Below are 19,908 nucleotides of genomic sequence, written 5' to 3'. Positions count from 1 at the left end.
AAAAAAAAATAGCGCCTACAAAGAAAATTCTAAGCAGAGCAGAAATAACTGAAGCACACACACTTCAAAGTGCTTCTTTTTATGCAGGACAGTTCACCTTGCACATAAAGAAAATTTTGTTTAAGAACATAACAAGCACTAGACTTGGCAGACATGGCTCTCTTCCAAACCAAACATATTTAGAACAATGTAGGCAGTCCAAAACACATTTGCTTCCATGATGTTTCAAATTAATACAAGCACACAAGTGCTAGAAGCACGGTACTTCTGGAGATGCCAGCTCTTAACAAAGAAAAAGTGAGCATCTTCTTCACTTTTTTTGACAGCAGTCAAGATGGTAAAAACACTGCTATATCTTCATAATAACTGGCACTGAGACTGCTGTGGGATGTGGATCCAAATCACATGCTACTCTTTCACTTTATTTCCTTCTTGTGTCTCCAAAAGGCAGTTCTCTTCTCCAGCTCCACCACAACACTTTAGATAGTCTTATTTCCCCAAGGAAATAGGGAAAGAGTTCATGTTATAGAAAGAGTCAGCTCTTCTACATAGTTCCAAAACCTCATTTTGACAACTAAGAAACTACATTAGTCCAATTCACTTTTTCATGCAACTCTCCAGACTACAGAGTGGACATATAGCTTTTACTAAAATGGACCAACAAGAGATTTCAGAAGATGTCATAAGACATTTTAAAGGACTCTTTACTTACACATCTGTTCATATGTTGTTTTCCTACAAATATAAGAACCTGAAATGTTTTGTTGCAAACTGTACATACACACCACAAAGAGCACCAGGCAACTGTAATGCAGAAGTGAGGCCATGTTCACAAATATAAAGTAAGGCTTCCGAGCTTAAAAAGCCTCTGTGTTGCCAGGACTAAAGAAAAAGTGGCTATGATGAGAAAATATTTTTCTTTGATCAATTACATCATTGATAAGTCTGTTTGGGTACAAAGGCCAGGTGTTTTGCATGGAGCCTGAAAAGGCTACATGTTCATGCTACATGGAGACACCCCTAGGCAAGCCAATCCATTACACAAAAGGAAGAAGATATTTCAGTGAAAGGATACATTATCTTCCCTAATTATCTTATTTTGATTCTAATTCAGCAACTTTGTATATACAAACTTCAAACATAGCAACTATCAGGCCCTGTCCCCTAGTTTGAGAAACTCAGTCCACCAAAGATGGAGCCCAATTTAAACATATCCTACCTATGATCAGCATCAAAATGAAGTAAAAAAATAAACACCATCCAAAACTCAATGACATAGCCTGCAAGGATCACTGACAGAACTAAGGGTGCATACTCAAAAAATGTTACAGTTAAATCCTGATTAACTGCTCTGCCCCTCCAAACCTACAAAAAAGCTGAACCTGCAGTTAAGATATCACAACAGACAGCATTTATCTGAAATGAAAAACTAAAAACTGAAGACTACCAATTTAAGGAAAAGTGGTGATCTGTACATAGCTTGGAATTCAGAAGGACTCCTTTATGATATTCTAGAAATTTCAGAGGCTGCTGAGGTTGCAGAGGACTACAATTCAAAACCAAGGACAGCTTAACTTGAGAGCAAGGTAGTTGTTCCTCATTTGTGTGCCCATCCATCTCTTGCTGTCTATGGAAGAGTCCCTCCATTACAGAGAACCCTCAGAGATTTCTGGCAGTGGTTGCTTAACTATCAGGCAGTTTAGCCTATTACTAAAATAAATAACCAAAAATATCCATTGTCAAACAAAAGGTCCTTCCAACCCACCACCCTGACTGACATGCCAATGGCAAGCATCTATAGAAGAGTGTAGGTGCAAGGAGGCACACAGCTGTACCTGCATAGTAATCTCTCTCTCTGCTTTCTGCATCTCCAAAATGTCCAAGCCACTGGGGACTCCACAGCACTCAGACACCCTGGAAAGATTTATCTTCCAATCATTTTTCTCATTACTGAGTGAGAGACTCCATGACCACAAGCTCCATTGGTGATGTGTTCTGACTTCAATGCACAACACAAGTATCTTCTCATGTCTGTCCCAACACACTCTTTTATTCTCTCTGGCTCCTATGAGAAATCGTGAGGAGTCATTCCCTATCCACCCTTCCTCTGCATTAATGTTTTAGAGATCTTTTTCACATACTACAGCAGCTGTTTCTCTCCAGGCCAAAAAACCCTAGCCATTTACTTATTCTTCATATTAAAGTAAATGATCACTGAATGACTAAACCTGAACTGGCTGTTCCTCTATCAGTCTGGTGCTACAAGATGATCAACCTTTCGCTGTTCACCTGCAATCTCCAATGTCATCCAGGTCTAATCCGTGGGCCCGCGATTAAACAGCTCTTCAACTGCACCCTTTTTTTAATTTGCTTTAACATATATGGAAAATAAATAAGCGTTACAAAGAAAATAGGAGCAAAGTTCCTAGAAGCTAGTGAAAGCCAGGGTGCACAAAACCATGGGAAACTATAAATAAAGAGACTTGGTTGAGCATGTTTGGGAACTGTCTCATTCCTCTTGAAAGAATATGAGGATTTGACATTGGATAATACAGTCATTCCTAATTTTACACCAAGAACATCACAAACTGCCTTCAACTCCAAATAAAAATTTAATCTAATCTAACACAAGAGATTAGATTGGCAAAAATCACTGACAGGGAAATTCTAAATTATATTAATATCTGTTTGATGGTCAGTTATCCCACATTTTCTAATATTGAAGGCACACATAGCACCAAGGCACCATTACCTTCACAAAGACATTGCGGTTCAAGAACAACAGGCTTTGCAGAAGTCTCACGCTGACAGTATCACTGGAGCAGTACTGTGATACCATAGTGGTTAAATAAGCATTCTGGCAACAGTGAGATTTTATACACATGGCTGTGACACCTGCTATCTTTATTTACATTTCAGGACTTCTGAATCAGTATAGCAGGTGTTATCTGAAAAATATCAGAGAGTCACAGGAAAACAATAGCACAGGGAAACTTCAAAATGTCCCTGGACAACCACATTCGTTCAGTGACAGAGTGCCTTTCCCATTCTCCCATCCTACACATCTTTTATACATAAGCTTTTTTCTGAAGTTTGGAAAAAACCAAACTTTTAGGTTTGTTATAAGAAAAACATTTTCCTCTGTGAATGTAGTTCTCAGATACATCTTTCTGTATACATATATCCCAAAGGATGACAGGACATATCTTTAAATACATGGGCTTCTCAAAGTTGTCTGTTCATGAAACCAAGACTTCAAAATACTTCTAAAGTCCACTTTGACTCAGATACTCTAAAAGGTGCAATAGGTCATACAGCGGAAAAACAGAGTTTTCAATCTAAATTTGCAGTTTACATTAATCGTTTTGAAAATTGCTGCCTTGTGGGCCACAAACATTGAGTCAGGGTCTGTGACTGGGTTCCCATGAAAGAATTATTTCCCTCTTGCTTGCCACAATAGCTGGGGTCTGCTCATTCTGCCAGTGCTCATTACTCCACTCCAAGAAAAGCCTGAAAGTGGAAAAACTAAGGGACACAGAAGAGAAGGAAAAAGTTTGTAACAAGACTTTTCATCTTTTTTCTTCCCCAAACTCAGAAATTAGACTCACTGAGTAGCTGCAGCTCACATTCAGAAGAGCTACTATGCCTCTCAGTCAACCTAACTGCATGAACAACTAAAATCAGTGTATTCATTGAGCCCAATTCCTTCTCCCTTAAAATACCCACTTTAATGGGAACAGTAAAACTGACACAAAGCAAGATTTTAAATACTAAAAATGGTTTTGATTATTCAAACCAATAAAATAATTAACCAAAGGAAAGCAGAAACTCTAATGTGAGAAAGTTGGACTCTAATCTTGGAGGTCTTTTCCAGCCTAAATGTTTCTGTGATTCTGAGAACCAAAGCAAACAGAGAAAAGCAGCTACAAGCAAAATTATGAGGTAGAATTTTACAGAACTTAAAAAGCAGACAAGGAAACACAAGCTGAAACCTCAGAGAAAGTGCTGAAAAAGAATTTATTTTTAAAAGGCTTTCTTGATACAAGGACCTGAGCCTGGAAGCTTCTAGAGAACTCCAGAATCACCTTTTAACAAAGAATAAATACACAAAAGAGACCCAAGCCTGTCTTTAAAGAGAAAAGTAAAAAAAAAAATTTAAATGGTTCATGCTACAAAAATCCTGCTTCATTCAAGGAAAGCTATACTCTGATGTGAATCCTGTGCTAAGGAAGAGAAGAATATTCTGCAAGGAATACTTTGAGCAAGAATCCAGCTACTAGCATGCCAGGAAGAAAATGGTAGAACAAGCTGGAAAGAAAAGCTAAATTATATGTTGATAAATTAAATTGATTCACAGAAGCCATGGGGCAGTCAACAAACTAGATAGGGTTAGTTAGGGAAAGTAAAGGTAACCCCTATGATAAAAAAAGGGGAGGAAGTTAGTTGTAGAGAAAGGAAATATCTGAAAAGCACAGAGCCAAAGGAGGAACGGAGAAATCCATCGCCAAAAAGCTGGGACAGCTGGGATTGTAGATAATAAAAATGTGGGATTCAGGTAACAGTATTCAACTGTTCCTAGTTGAAAGCCATCCACACGTCCCATCAAGATGGACAAAATATTCAATACATCTGTTCCAAACTTGTCAAGAAAGCCCACTTATACAGGCAAAATAGTAAGAGAGTTCATATGAATTCAAGAAACAAGGCATGTAACTCAGTAATTAATAATTAATCAAACTACACAATGCCAAATCAATTATTCAGATTTCAATGCTAATGTTGCAATAGTAACTCCATAAATAAACTTTTCAAAAGATATCCAGTCCCACAGCACTTTGCCTAATGAATTCTAATGCAAAATTGATGTAAAGTATGTTGTGAACTGGGTATAACAATAACAGATCTCACAACATGATTGCAATGTCACTCAATAGATACATTTTTCATGGAGTGCTGCAGGAATCACCCTGGTCCTGCACAGCACAGAATTAATAACTTGGATGAAAATAAAAGTATTTGAAAATATGAAGTATTTGAAGTGGGATCTAGAAGAGAAGAGTTGGAAGGAAAAGTTGCTAATACAATGAAGCAGAATTCTCTCAACCTCACTGCTGATGAAACACTTGAAAATGCCATAAAAAAAAGATAGTGCACATTTTGAAAAGAAAATATGTCATAAAAAACAATCTTGTGAAGAATAGCTTCAAACCGTAACTGAAATGTCAGAGTTTCATAAAAAAGAAGCAAAACTTCTGCGGGAAGCAGGCCTCATGCTGCCATCTAGAGGAGACTGGTCAGCAGCAGGCTTTGTCCTGCTTTTGACAGCCAGTGTCAATGCACCAGCCAAGTCAAGAGGGGACCAGTACATTTCAGTACAGAGAAATAACCAAACCATATACGTCTGAGATAAAACCACAAGCCTCTTAACTTTAATGAACAGATATTTTGGCTTTTTTTTTTTTTTTCTTGTTCTCTCACTTATCTAAGTCCATAAGAGAAAATAATCTAAGGACAGTATTAGGAAAAACAGTCCTGAGCAGTTTCTGTACAAATTCCACAACTAATTGTTAGTAAGAATTTTCAAAGATAAATGTACATTACAACACACAGAATAGTCAATGGATTACAGTAAAGGAAAACTGCCTTCAGTGAGAAGAAGTTACAAGCATGTAAAACTGTCATAAAGGTTGAAAAGTAAAGACTTAAGTTATAACTGTTGAGCCTCCTATTTTAGTTTTCACCCACTTTGTCTTCTTTATGTATGCACTTGTTCTCAGTAGAAAGAAATGGAACCACATGTAACAAGTATCACACATGCAGTAAGGAAACAAACACCTCCCTAGCTTTACTGCAACTCAGGCTCTGCTAAAGTCCATTTAGCAGAACAACACTGTCTGGCATCAGAACCTACAGCTCAACTGAGAAAGCAAACTATCAGCCAATCTTTGCATTTGACTCAGTTTTACATTGTTATACTTTAACTTCTACTCCACCAAATGCTTCACACAGTCTTAACAGATATTAGCACTGAAAGTAAAATAAACTCAAAGTATGTTAAAACAAGCTTAATGATTTTTTATTAAGAATGCATTAGGCTATCCTATCTCTGCAGTCAGAAAGACTCTAAAGGTTTACTACTAAGTTGTATTACCCACTAAAAGGAAGGTGAAAGATTTGAAACTTTTGGTGCTTTGTGTAGCCCAAGAGAAATTACAACCAGGGTCTATGTTAGAGAATAGCTAAACAGAAAAAAAAATAAATGTGTTGGTATGTATGGGTAGCATTAAAACCAAACTCTACAATACTCTTGAAATCCTCAAAGCTAGATCAACCTGTTAGCAAGAGTCCTAAACGAGACAATGAAAGGAGCTCTTTCTTCAAAAAACTACAGTAAGAGTTGGCTGTTTGCAACTGGGATGAAAGTCATAGTTATTACTCAGTGACATCACTGCCCGCCACAATTGAGTGTAGAAAGAAGTAACAGCTACAGAAGCAGAAAGCAGTATGAATAGCCAAGTGACAGGAGACTCCTATGCACAAATTTCCCTGTGGAGGCAGTGCATGAAATTTGAGAGAAGTACTGCCACAATTATTTTGAGAAATACCTTTAGAATTTGAGTGGGAAATTAAGTGAAGTGACCTGATTTGTGCAGCACAATGTTAACTCAGGAACAGAAGTCTCTGTGCCACCGGGTAACACCAGACTGACACACATGTTTTCCCCCATGCAGGTAGGCTGTAAATTGGAGATGTAAGCTCATTCTCTCATCCTGTTGCAGGAGGTCACTGTAAAACACTTGCCAAATCTGTCAACACACTTTTCCAGCTACCAATGTACAAGCACACGCTTCAGTGGAAAGATTTGGAATGCAGTCAGTCATATCTGTGTACAGCACTTACATTCATCCAGTCCCAGCTGATAAGCCAGGTTCTGCAGGCCACGAACTTTTTCCATCAGATTAGCTGTAGTAAGGCTTCCCAACTCTTAAAAAGAGAGAAAAAGACTAATTTTAACCCTCTCTATAGTCCTCCAATAGCAGTTCACCTGTTTAGTACTTCACAGAGCACTTTCAAGCCATAATTCTGTCAGGATCTGTTTCAGTGAACAGTGAACGTTCAAAATTCAAGCTGACTCCACTCTTAATTTTAACGTAAGGAGAAAGGCAGCCATGACTCTAGTTCATGCTTTAATCTGCCACCATTGCAAAGAGTAATTTGACCTATACTTTAGAAGTTCCTCTAAGTTCACACTGCAACATGAACAAGCTATAAAAAAGTATGCAAGGGAATGGACTTATTTTGCATTAATAACGTGAGTTCAAGCCCATTTCTTGGACCGAGTCAGAGTTAAATCATCTCACTTTCACTCTGTAGCTGTGACACGTCACTGTGACACGATCACACACCATCATTCAGAATTCACGACAGGAGGAGCACACTGAAGATATTTACTGCAAATTAACAGCTGCACCATGAAGAAAGTGCACATGCTAGCTAATCCTGCTGTAACTTGCCTGTACAGCCTCACCATTGCCTTGGAGCTCCTGGATCTGTGAGGGAACACACACACGTAGAGCATCTCTGAACAAGTCAATCAACAAGTCTAAACTACTCACCAACTGATCAGCTAAGCCCCTCCAAAAAATTAATGCTACTTCGCAAAATGCAGGAGATGCTCACTATACTTATATGGTGATAAAAAGGCTAAGGGAGGTGACTGAAATATACACAATATTACATTGCTTATTTTGAAAAATCAGCCTGCTACTGATATCTGGATAGGCTCTTGGAAATAACTGGTTTAATGAAAATGTCTATCATTAACAAGATGAAGAGACTTATGAGTTGGAGATTCTGCAAATATGATGGCTAGAGATCTCAGGCCATAAGGCCACCACCAAAACATTTAAAGAACAAGTGTTTTAAGCCTCTTAAGTAACTACTGAATTCCCATCTGCTTTGGCAACCTTAATTCCTGCCCACAATATTCATACTCACCCTTCAACATATCAATATCATCATTTTCTAATTCAGCCATCCACTTGGGGGGAGAACTTGTAATGGGCTGTTTTGAAAAAAATAGCAGTTCATATTCAGAAAAATCCATTTTTAGAATTATACAATGAAGTACGATCTGTATTGAAAACTAGCTACACCAACAGCAAAAATATGAGAGTGTGCTCCATAGAAATACCTTTATGTTTAATCTTGCTTTTTCCTGGACACTTTAGAGTTAAAAACGGCATACCACCATTCGCAAGCCAAAAAATCAGTATGAAAAATAGGATTTTCTGAAGTTTAAAAGCCTTTACTGCTTCCAAAGTATAATTCTCATACACAGTGAACTACAGAAGGCATAAAAAGAAACACATATATATAAGATACATTAAAACCAAAAGCTATATGGTAGCATATAATGGACTTATTACTGAGATACGGTTCATAGAAGATGTAAAGCGCGCAAGAGAACATGCCGATCTACTATTACACGGAAGGAAGAAACGCGAAAGGCAAAGCAGCGCTCACTCACGCTTTTGAAGGAGGCGGCGAACTCGGCAACCCCGGGCACTGGGGAGAGAAAGCGGAGGTGGGCACGGGGTGAGCGCTTCTGCGGGCAGCACCGCCACCCCGCCCGGCCCGGCCCGGCCCGGCCCGTGCAGCCGCCCCAGGGAGGCCCGGCCCTGCCCGCCCGGGCTCTCCCCACCCCACCCCGAGCTGTCAGACTCGGGACCGCGGGCCCGCCGGACTTACGCTGCTCGGGCCACAGGTCCGGGGAGGCGCGGTCCAGCTTCTCGAAGCTCAGCAGCGAGGTCTCCAGGTCGGCGCCTGCAACAGAGAGGGGGTGAGGGGAGTGCGGGCGGGGAGCGGCGCGGGCGCGGCGGTGCCGCCCGGCCCTCCCGCCTCACCGTCCGCCGCAGCCGCCATGGCGCGCGCCTCACGTGACCGCGCTCGCGGCCGGGCCGAGCGGGAGCGGAGAGTAGACCCCGCCCCAGCCCCACGCGCCGCGCTCGCGGCTCGCGGCCGCCGCGGGGCGGAGCTGGGCCGGGCGGGGCCGGGCCGTGATGCTCGGAGGGCGGCTCGGCCCCCTCCGCCAATCCGCGGCCCGGCACGGGGGGCGGGGGCCGCGGGGGGCGAGGCCAGAGCGGCTGCTGGCGGCGATTGGCCGCAGGCCGCGCGGGGGCGGGGCCGGGGCGGGGGGCGCGGCCGGGGGCCTCGGCCGGGGGCCTCGGAGCGGGGACCCTCGGCCGGGATGGCGGCGGCGGCGGCGCGGGGAGCGTGGGGCGGGCGGCGCCGCGTGGCGCTCAGGGTGAGGCGGCCGGCCCCGGCCCGCCGCGGCTCGGGGGGCGCAGGGGGGTCGTGGCTCACCTGACCCCGGAGCCCCGCGGGGGGTCGGTTCCGGGCGGGAGCAGCCGAAGGGGGGTCGGGGGGAGGTGCTGCCTGGCCCGCCCTGAGGTGGTCTGTGCTTGCCCCCCGTCCAGCTGCCGCGGAGAGCCGGTGCCCCCTGGATCACCTCAGTCGCCGCGTCCTTCTCTTCCTCGGTGGTGAGTGCCCGTCCCGCGGAGCGGAGCCGGTGGACGGGGAGGGAGGCGCGGGAGAGCCCCGGGCACCGCCGCCCGGCGGACACTGCCCTCGGCTCTGCTCTGCTGAGGCCGTTCCCGCCGGCTCGGCTGGAACCCCGGCGGGTCCGGGCGGGTCCGGTGGAACAAACATCGCCACTGCGCCCGTGATCGGCGGGAGGAACGGAATAAAGTTCCATGTCCGATTTGTCGGACTGCGGAGCTGAGCGGTGGCCGCCCTCACCTCGCGTTACTCCTGGCCTCATGCATCTGTTTGCGCCAGAGAGAGGATCTGGTTTCTTTCGGACAGTATCAAACAGCTTTGGTTGTTGTACTGCCTTTTTTCCTCTGCTGTCCATGGCTGCACACTCTCCGCACTCCAAACCAGAATTCCACAAGTAGTCTGCTTTACTACAGTCCATGTTTCCTCAGCAGATGCATTCTCTACATAAAAAAAGGTGGCGATCTTATGGGAAAAGTGCAATTAATTTTAATTAATTCAAGCCATTTCGTGGCTTGCTTAAAGTATTTTTTGTTGTGTGTGCAATGTTTGAGATACCCTTTTTAAGCAATTTGAAAAAAAACATTAAATCCATTGCACTGAAGTCTGTGTCGGTCATAGAGCACTGGAGCTTGTGGCTGCACTGCATTAGCCTCGGTGGCACTGAGGCTAATAGAAGTTTGTCATTCTTTAGACCAGCAGCTTTTCTGACAGTCAGGAAACTTGGTCAAGGGACTCAGATTTCCTGTGCTTTCTTCCAGGTTCTAGAGGAGATTGTGTTTTTGTAGGCACAGATTTCTGCCTCTCTTCCCCAAGTGTGAGTCCAGCTACATAATCATCTGCAACTTGTTCATTTTAATTCTCTTCTAGCATTGCTTTCCAAATCATTAAGTTTTGCTTGTCCATTAACAGACTTATTTTATACTTCTGATCCTAACTTTCTCATCTCAAAACTTTCTCAATTTGTTCCAACTAACATTGCTGCTAATTTTTTTTTCACTTTTATCCACTTTTCATTGTCATCACTTGTCCACCCAGTACCATTTATGTTCCTGATTCTTCCTCTGATCTCTGTCACTTCATTACACTTTGGATAGCATCCAAGTTCTCATCTCCCTTTCATAATTCCACATCATAATTTCTTCATTTTTCTGATATATTTGGGTTTATATCCCAGTTTTGTTGATCTGTCCCATTTCTGTTATTCATACAGAAGATCCATTTCCCCTTTCTTTTACCTGTTCTCCCCAAGTCATGGATTTGTGTCATGATTAACTGGTTCTTGCTTTCTCCTAGTTCTGTCCTTACCTCCCAATGTCAATTCCTCTTTTATAGTTTCTTAATTTATACAGTCACAATTTGTTTTCCTGCATGGTACAGTTTTGTTGCCTATCTAATGCTAATTACAGCTTTTACTTCTGCCTTCTGTTCTGTTCTATGTTTGTCTGAACTCCTTATTCCAAACTTTCCTTGTCCCTCCTCTTCATCTGAGTTGGAAAGTTTTCTTTTCTGTGCTGCCAGCCAGGATAGTCCACAGATACAGGTTTCTTGCTCTTAGTTGCAACACCAAGCAAGGGGTGGGGAAAGTCCAATTTTCTGCTTGAGGCTATAAACTGGAAAGATGAACCTGCTTAGTGGCTTGATGGGAAGGAGGCACATGGGACAGTGGTACAGTCTGCGCTGGGTTCACAGAATTCCCATGAAGTGAATTATTAACTGTTTCTTCTGAACATTTATGAATTGCAGTTTTTCAGGTTTTGATTAAATAGATTGAAACAATCCCAAACATAAGCAGAGTAATGAATTTTTTTCTATAACAGCTTTTAGAAAGAATTTTGGCTATTTTGGTGTAAAGAGAGCAAAATGGGGCAGAGAGCAATTATCTGGGTTCTTGCTGTGAAGACTGGATACAGACTCTAGTGGTTCACATAGCAGTAAATGATAAAGGCTTGCATGTAATATGGCACATTGGTATTTAGGCATGTTGAGACAAAAATAACTCACTGTCCAGTGTTTTGACTTCCACAGCCAACAACCAAACTCTTCATTGATGGGAAGTTTATTGAGTCCAAAACTACTGAATGGATTGATATCCACAACCCAGTAAGTGAAATGGTCTCAGCTTATGTAAATAGTGATCACTGTGAGGTCTGTGCCTCTTCAGGGATGTGGCAGAAGAAAAACATACATATATTTCTTGAGAAGGGTTTAGACTTGGCAGACTACATCTCAGTTTCCTTTTCACATGAAATATCAGTCTCAGAATAAGTTACTATCACCTTTACCTCCCTCACATAGTAAGTCCCTGATTTCCAGAAAGGAAGCTTAAATTCTGGTTATTCTTTTTTTTTTAATAGAAAGGCTCTGTGAGGAGTATGTCGAATTTCTGAAGGGTGTCTTTCACTCTGTATATGAAATCAACTGGATGTGATTTGATCCCAGCTGAACGTGAAATCCTGATAGAGGCTGATATTACTCTCAGAGTAAAAAGGTGAAAATTGCTGACAGCTGAAGCTCCTCTCCTTTCAGAGAGCTTCTATCTGTTGACCCACAATAATCACAGAGCTGGATGCTATGCATGCAAAATAGATAAGTAGCACTTGTGTTGTCTATGTACTCCACCAAAGACAAAAGGAAATGAGGTTACACTCAGAATTCTGATCCTCCTGGCCTTCCTAGTAAGCCTTTAAACAGCAGTGTCTGTATCTTCTCTGTACAGCTCTATTTTCATTTGCTTTGTGGAAAAGATCAGAGCAGCAAGTAATGTTCATGAAGCTCATTTGGTCTATGTAGCAAGCAGTGCTCTTGTTTAATCTTCTTCCTCTTGTTTTGAGTCATTTCTCTCTTACTGATATATCTGAGATTTTTGTCATGTCACTGCAGATTTAATTTTTAAGATAACATTAGAAGGAGGTTAAACTGGCACCAAGCTTTAAGTTAAAATACTATAGAATTAAGGTTGTATGTAAATATAGTACTAGGGGTATAGGTAAGCTAACATCAATAGCAAATATGCAGTCATGTACTGCTTTTCACAAAGGAATATTGCCTCATTTAATGTGCAAGAGGGACAGCCAGATGATCCAAGACGATGGAGAGGAAAAAGACCATAGTCCACGGAAAATTTTGCCTTATACTCTCTAGAAGTTTCAAGATAGCCAAGTCACTTCAACTCCAGCTTGGAAATCAGCACTGCATTTGTAGTTTTCTGAGTGCCTAACTTGATATATTTGGAATGCAGGTTTTCAGAACTACTCCAGTTGTAGCCCAGGCCTTTTGTGTGCAATCAAGGAAGGCATTTCCTTTGTGCTCTGCACTCAGAAGTACAACCTGTAGAACAAGAATATTAGGTGTGTGCTGTGAAAGGACTCTTGAATGGTTGGTGGGAACACATAGGAAAAGCTGAATTTTGATGCAATTTGTTTTCTCTTTCAGGCCACAAATGAGGTGGTTGGCCGTGTACCAAAAGCCACAGCCAGTGAGATGGAGGCAGCTGTGGCTTCTTGCAAAAAGGCTTTTTGGAACTGGTCAGAAACATCTGTTTTGAGTCGCCAGCAAATTTTTCTGCGCTATCAACAGCTCATCAAAGACAATCTGGTGAGATACCATGGCTCTGTGTGATGTCTATGGCTGAATGCATTGCAGCTGATTTCAGAAACTAAATTGAGAGAGACTTGGGTTTACAGAGTTCTTGATGAGGTGCTGCCATGATTGAGGAATCAACTGAGACTGTCAAGAGTTGCAGCAAAGCACTTCCCATCAAATGGTAACAGAGAGGCAGCGCTTCTTAGGGAATATTGCTCTGAATTTGTCCCTTTACCAAGAGACCACAGAAGGAACTTTGAGCCTTGATGGAACATGTGTCAGTTGATGAAGACAAGTATGTTACTATGTTTTTGGGTTTTCCTGATGGATTTTTTGGTGTCATACCTGAAAGCATTAGAATACAAACCATCCTAGGATGATTTTTTTCTAAAATGTCACCTAGGTGGGTTATTGGCTTCTTGTTTATAAGGAGCAAATCAGTCAGTATAGGTTTTTCTGGGTTGTGTTCAGTCTATTCATTGTGATGTTCAACTCTATGTTAATTCTGTCTTTTTCATGGGCAGGCACTTTTCTAACATTCATAAACTTTGTGTTTTCCGTTTTCAGAAAGAAATTTCCAAACTCATCACCTTTGAGCAAGGGAAGACCCTGGCTGATGCTGAGGGAGATGTTTTCCGAGGCCTCCGTAAGCTATTGGCTCCTCCTGTTAAAAAAGGGGGTTTGAGAACCCACAGGAAGGGATGAGGTCTCGTGAGCAACTGATTGCTCTATATATATTTATCCCTTTATAGCCCCCTACTCAAAGAAAAGTATCAATTGTAGCTCTGAGCCAAAGAGTTTTCTTAGATAGAGTATTTTTAAATCACTTCCAAGTTGTTAGAGCTTTTTCCACAAGTGACTGCAAATTACTAAAAAAGGATAAGAATTTCTCACCTGTGCTCAGATGTCTAAGGTTGAGTCCCAGGTGGTACAATAATACTACACCTGTGCATTTTGTACTGGGGCTGTTGTGTCTGTGCTCCTATCACGATGATGTGTAGTGTGGTCAAGAGAGAATCCATTCCTAATTTGTTCACAATGCTTGGCAGAGGGATTTTCTGGAGCACAATTTGTGGGAGAAGTGGCTGGAAGAAAGAGGTGGGTCAAGGCAGTAGTGAAGAGAAAGTTTGGGGACTGATTGTTAACAGATCATCCAGCAGCGTATTGCCCTTTGTGCCGCAGAGGTGGTTGAACATGCTTGCAGTGTGACATCCCTCATCCTTGGGGAGACCATGCCCTCCATCACTAAAGACATGGACACTTACACCTACCGCCTACCTCTGGGTGTGTGTGCTGGCATTGCACCATTCAACTTCCCAGCCATGATTCCTCTTTGGATGTTCCCCATGGCTATGGTTTGTGGAAACACCTTCTTGATGAAACCATCTGAGCGTGTACCAGGAGCACTAATGTTCCTTGCCAAGCTGTTTCAGGATGCTGGTGCCCCTGATGGAACCCTGAATATTATCCATGGACAACATGAAGGTAATAACAACCCTTCCTGGGAGATCATGAGTGTATGTGGTGTGGTGTATGCTCAGTGGGAGGTACCAGTTGGAGAGTCTGAGACTGCTGCTGTTAGATAGGTTTGGACTGATGCTTCAGCTGTATTGATAAAGCTGAAAAGTGAGTGGGAGATTCTCTGTCACCTTGCATCAAATCTTTAAGGAAGATATGGTGGACAAAATTTTGGGGATTGGGGTCAGAGTTCCCAAGGCATGTAAGTGCTCAAAGTCTACATAGCAACCTAAACTGCAACTGAAATAAGTAGATAAATCATCTTGGTTTTGCAAGGAAGCCTAAGCAAGAATTAAATGCCTCGCTGACTATACAGTGGATGGCAGTATCCTGGCTCCTACCATGCTATTTTTTACAGCACACAAGTAGCTTCAGGACATGATGATACAAATAGAAAACAGTAACTTCACTTTGGCATTGCTCAGACACCCTAGGTGCCCAAGGCATTGTAGAGATGTAAGAGAGCCAGGAGAATGAAAATGGGGCAGGAGTATGTGTTGTGAGAAGTGAGTGAAAAGTTACACAGACAGGCTTTCAGGAAACTCAGATGCAGGAAACACAGAAGCAAGAATTTTGATAAGAAAGATGCATAAATTTAGTGCTGTGGGGATGGGAACTGAGGGGAGCATTTGTGCACCACAGTTATAATGTATTATTTCCTGTTTGAAGCTGTGAATTTCATTTGTGACCATCCGGATATCAGAGCAATCAGCTTTGTGGGATCTAATCAGGCTGGCGAGTACATCTATGAGAGAGGATCCCGGAATGGCAAGAGAGTCCAGGCCAACATGGTAATGTCTCTGAACAGAGCACATTTGAGCACATAGACTACCTCTGTCGCCTGTGAATGTTAAGTGAGACCACACCACTCAGCAGCAGAAGCTAACTTTGCTGCTGATAGCTAAGTGATAAGGCTGGTCTCTTGCCAGCCTGTTGGTAGCAGAATCATAGCTACTATAAGAAATCATTGCCAGAGGGCTAGAGAAGAAGCAGTCTGGGGTGGTTAATAATGGGAGACTGTGTGTGTTGTTTTTCAGGGAGCCAAGAATCATGGTGTGGTGATGCCTGATGCCAATAAAGAGAACACTTTGAACCAGCTGGTTGGAGCTGCTTTTGGAGCAGCTGGCCAACGCTGCATGGCCCTGTCTACAGCAATTCTAGTAGGAGAAGCTCAGAAATGGCTGCCAGAGCTTGTGGACAGAGCCAAAAATCTACGAGTAAATGCAGGTACAGACTGAGATAATTTTTACAAGGTACTCCACTTCTGTACAACCATAGCTTTTTAGGTCAGCTTTTCTGCTGTACCGTGTAGTGACCCTTGGGCTATTGGCACCACCAATGTGGTTTGATGTGTAGGGGTAGGAGCTAGCAGGTTATCTAGATTGGGAAACCCAGCCCTAGACTTGGAGGTAGGAACATGTTTTCAGCTTGCTGGTGGGATTGATGCAATGTTTACAGGATCAGTCTTGTTTTAACTGGAGATGTGAGGTTAAATCCTCGCATGTGGAATTTTAACACATCCTCCTATGTGAGGTTTAACTCATATCTGCCATTTATATAGCAACCTCATTTCCAGATCCTTCCAATTTGTGCAAGCATACAATAAAAAAAGAAAAATGGAAACAAATACTTAGAAAAATCTATACTGTTATTAATTCTAGGGGAATTGTATTTTGTTTATGTTCAATAAAGTACTGTGAAGGGGAGATGTTTCCTTCCTGAGAAGAATCTGTTGTTGAATTTTGGCTTTCTGGTGATTCCATGTTGATTATGAGAGCTGCAGGCTATTGTTCCTGTTCATCAGTGTCTCAAATCTGTGTTCTATGTCTCAGAAACATCAGGATTTTCAGATTTTTCCTACCAGTGTAGTCATCTCCCAGATGCCTATGAAAGGGAAGTTGTCAGTTAGAAATTTGGTGTCTCTGCCTCTTCACAGGAGACCAGCCTGGAGCAGATCTTGGGCCTCTAATCAGTCCCCAAGCTAAGGAACGGGTTTGTAGTCTGATTGAGAAAGGAGTAAAAGAAGGTGCCAGCCTTCTCCTGGATGGACGTAATGTCAAAGTGAAGGGTTATGAAAATGGCAATTTTGTTGGACCAACAATCCTTGCCAAAGTCAAGGTAAGATGACCAAAACCAGTGCTTGCAAGTGTGTATTGCAGGGTCAGCTGAAAAATGGGTTAGCCAAATCAGGCAGTAATCAATGATCACCAAGTAGAAAGGCCATAAATGGCTCAACTTTCCCTTGCACAGTGTCAATTAAGTACTCCTTGTAATGCAGGCAGTAAAAGCAGAAAGCACTCTGGAGCTGAAAAGTGGTGCCTTTTTTAATGTACTAGATAGAGGATAGGGCATGGGAAATGAAGAGGTAAGGAGGACTGAAGGAAGGCCTGTGGCAATGTAGTATGATAAGTAATCCTAGGAATATCATGAGTACTAACAGCATTTGTGTTTCTTATATCCTATTTACTACGATATTTTTATTATATCCTTTATACAAACTGATTTTTCTGCTGTCTGTATTGGCAGCCAAACATGACTTGCTATAAGGAGGAAATCTTTGGGCCCGTTCTAGTGGTGCTGGAAGCAGACACTTTGGACGATGCCATTGAGATGGTGAACAATAACCCCTATGGGAATGGAACTGCAATCTTCACCACCAATGGAGCCACAGCTCGGAAGTATTCTCACTTAGTAGATGTGGGGCAGGTATGTTCCAGGTAGAATTGTTGCTTGTAGCTCTCACCATTTACAGTGGGTTCATTCAGCTGTAATCGCTGCCCTCTCAGCCAGCAGTACCCAGCCTCAGACATAAGAAAACAAAACGCAGAAGCTTTTGGAGAGTGCTCTGCAATCTGTTATTTCTTGTGACTAATATGGCAGCTTTTCTTTGGTGTAGGTGGGTGTCAACGTTCCAATCCCAGTACCTCTGCCCATGTTCTCTTTCACTGGCTCTCGTGCTTCTTTCCGAGGGGACACCAATTTCTATGGCAAACAGGTAACTTTCTGATTCAGAGTACTCTATTGGGTTGAATTGTGATAAATCATGTTATAAATGGCAATGGGGAGATGGTCATCAGACTTCATTAGTGAGGAGACTTTGAAGCCATTTCAACCCGGAAACTGAAAACCAGACAGTGATCACAGCACCATAATGCATGTCACAATCATAGATAGGCCATTTCTCTTTCTTTTTCTCTTAAGTAAAAACATGCATGTCTTTTTAGGATATTTTAGAAGAGAGCAATAACTAGCAAGCTTTCTCATGGAATCAGAATCTTTGTGAAACTGGTAAAAAGAACAGGCTGACAAGAATTGTTTCCAGAGAAGAAAATTCAATCCTGTTTAGATAAAGCAAAAACTGTTTGATATACCACTACTGTAGACCTGAGGAATTCGTAAGGCCAAATATCTGATATGTGGATCTCTCCTTTCCTCCAGGGAGTGCAGTTCTATACACAGCTGAAAACTATAATTTCTCAATGGAAAGAGGAAGATGCCACCATTGCCAAGCCTGCTGTGGTTATGCCAACTATGGGAAACTAAACCAGCCTTTGCAGATGCTGTTCCTGGTGCCCTTCTATGCTGCACTTTCCAGCTTTGTCCTGACTATCACCCTTTACTTGGGAATGCATAGCAAGCTCCTTTGTCTCAAGGATCTATTCCTGTGCAGGCTCATGTGACTCATGGTCTGGATTTTCTGTTGCTGTCAGTGTTTTTTTGGTTAGCTGAACTAATTTTTTCCATACAGCCTTTCAAAGACTAAATAACCTTATCTAACTGAAAGGGCAGCCACTGAGATTGGTCTTAATTTGTGTTTCTTTCCAGACCCCATGAACTTGAACATAACTCTGGTTTTCACTTCAGTATCTCTAGCCTTAGTGACTCACTCCTGGCTACATCTTGTAGCAGGTTTATTTACCTCTTTATCTTGCATATTAAGATTCTAAGTTCACCTTACTCAAAGATGAGTACTCATTTTGAGTGACATAACTGGGACATCTTGGGTGTCTCATAGAAGACATATGATGAAGATAGCAAGTTGTCAGTCATTCACCTGTCGAGCAGTTTCCAAAACACTGGGAAATAGCTTTGTGTGGATTTTTCAGGAAAGCATGTTTGATTGCTTGTCTGAGGATGAAAGAAATTTCTGTATGGTACAGTGACCTTTGCTGTACCACTGACAGCTTGAATACTTCTGTTCCTGTTCTGTCTGGGGCTTGTATGCTCAAGCTTGCCAGCAATTCCATTATAGTTGAAAGTTGTTTGGTGCCTTTTCCCTGTGCTAAGGGATACAAACCTACACCATAACGAAACTCTGGAAGCAGAAACATAACCATGTATATGTATCTTTGTGTCACAGCATCATGTGAATCTGACTAAAATGGAGCCTAAGTCGACAGGTCAGTAGGAAGAAAGAACACATTTTTTAATCACAAAGCAGCCTGTTGGCTTTCTGTCCTGATTGTAGCTGTATTTCTTGTGTTGGTTGATTGACTCCTTGTCACATTTGCTCAAACACAGTCATGTACTCTTGGGACTGCAAGTTCCTATTGCTAGAGAGGAGTAAGACTTGGTATATACAATCTGGTTTTAAGAATCTCTGCATTTGGAGCTGGAGAACCTGTATTTTTATTTCGTTCCTGAAAGATGATGCAGCCATGAAGGATCTGCAGGGATCTCACTCAAACATCCATGGAAAATAATATTCTTCTAATGTTTGTAACCATTAAGTGTTCTAATTAAACTATCTGAATGTGAACACTTTGTAGCCTGCCTTCTGGTAAAATGCCTTGTAACTGACAGCTCTATATTAGTGCAGTTGCTGTACATTCACTAATGTTTGTACCTTGTTTTTTTTTCCTCTGCTATACACTAGAGGGAAATTCTCACCTTGCAATTTGATTACAAATTAAAAACATGCTAAAATATTTCTGCAGACCATGACTGTTCCTTGGTAAGACCTTACATACGTGTAGTGTTGATTTTATTCCCCTCTTCACAGGAGATGGTCTGCAACTCCTGCAACCCATGTATACATTTTCCTTTTACAGTATTTCAGGGACCTCTGTACCAGTTTCCTCACATAGCATTTCAAGGAATGCCTTGTTTCTGTTTTCATGTACACATAATTTTATCACAGACATCTTCACCAAGTTATACCAGCACTTTATACACATAGTTCTAATGACTAGTCCAAATGCTAGTGCTTTGTACAGGGTCTTGCAAGCTCCTGAAAGATCAACACAA

General features: G+C 42.1%; 2 protein-coding genes across 5 annotated transcripts in view; one reads left to right on the top strand and one right to left on the bottom strand.

The window, feature by feature from the left end:
• Positions 1-9,066, bottom strand: part of LIN52 (lin-52 DREAM MuvB core complex component) — a 40,306-nt gene extending 31,240 nt beyond the window's left edge. For 3 of the 4 annotated variants that reach the window (XR_004367929.3, XM_030273175.4, XM_072930249.1), the window contains exons 1-5: positions 8,907-9,066; positions 8,752-8,826; positions 8,531-8,568; positions 7,999-8,065; positions 6,901-6,984 (exon numbers count right to left, since the gene is read on the bottom strand). Coding sequence is in view for 3 of the 4 variants with exons in the window: in XM_030273175.4 (XP_030129035.4) it covers positions 6,901-6,984; positions 7,999-8,065; positions 8,531-8,568; positions 8,752-8,826; positions 8,907-8,925 (283 nt within the window). In the remaining variant the exon portion in view is untranslated. The remainder of the gene's footprint in view (positions 1-6,900; positions 6,985-7,998; positions 8,066-8,530; positions 8,569-8,751; positions 8,827-8,906) is intronic. The other variant, XM_030273173.4, reaches the window with a different exon arrangement.
• Positions 9,067-9,187: 121 nt separating this feature from the next.
• Positions 9,188-19,589, top strand: ALDH6A1 (aldehyde dehydrogenase 6 family member A1). The gene is made up of 12 exons (XM_030273153.4): positions 9,188-9,307; positions 9,480-9,542; positions 11,587-11,661; positions 12,994-13,155; positions 13,711-13,789; positions 14,326-14,628; positions 15,331-15,452; positions 15,699-15,888; positions 16,598-16,779; positions 17,188-17,367; positions 17,558-17,656; positions 18,100-19,589. The coding sequence occupies exons 1-12, from the start codon at positions 9,251-9,253 to the stop codon at positions 18,202-18,204; spliced, it is 1,617 nt and encodes a 538-aa protein (XP_030129013.4). The 5' UTR covers positions 9,188-9,250; the 3' UTR covers positions 18,205-19,589.
• The last annotated feature ends 319 nt before the right edge of the window (positions 19,590-19,908 follow it).

The sequence above is a fragment of the Taeniopygia guttata genome, chromosome 5 (genome assembly GCF_048771995.1).
Source record: "Taeniopygia guttata chromosome 5, bTaeGut7.mat, whole genome shotgun sequence".
NCBI classification, from domain to species: Eukaryota; Metazoa; Chordata; class Aves; order Passeriformes; family Estrildidae; genus Taeniopygia; species Taeniopygia guttata.
This window is presented reverse-complemented; position numbering and strand designations above follow the sequence as displayed.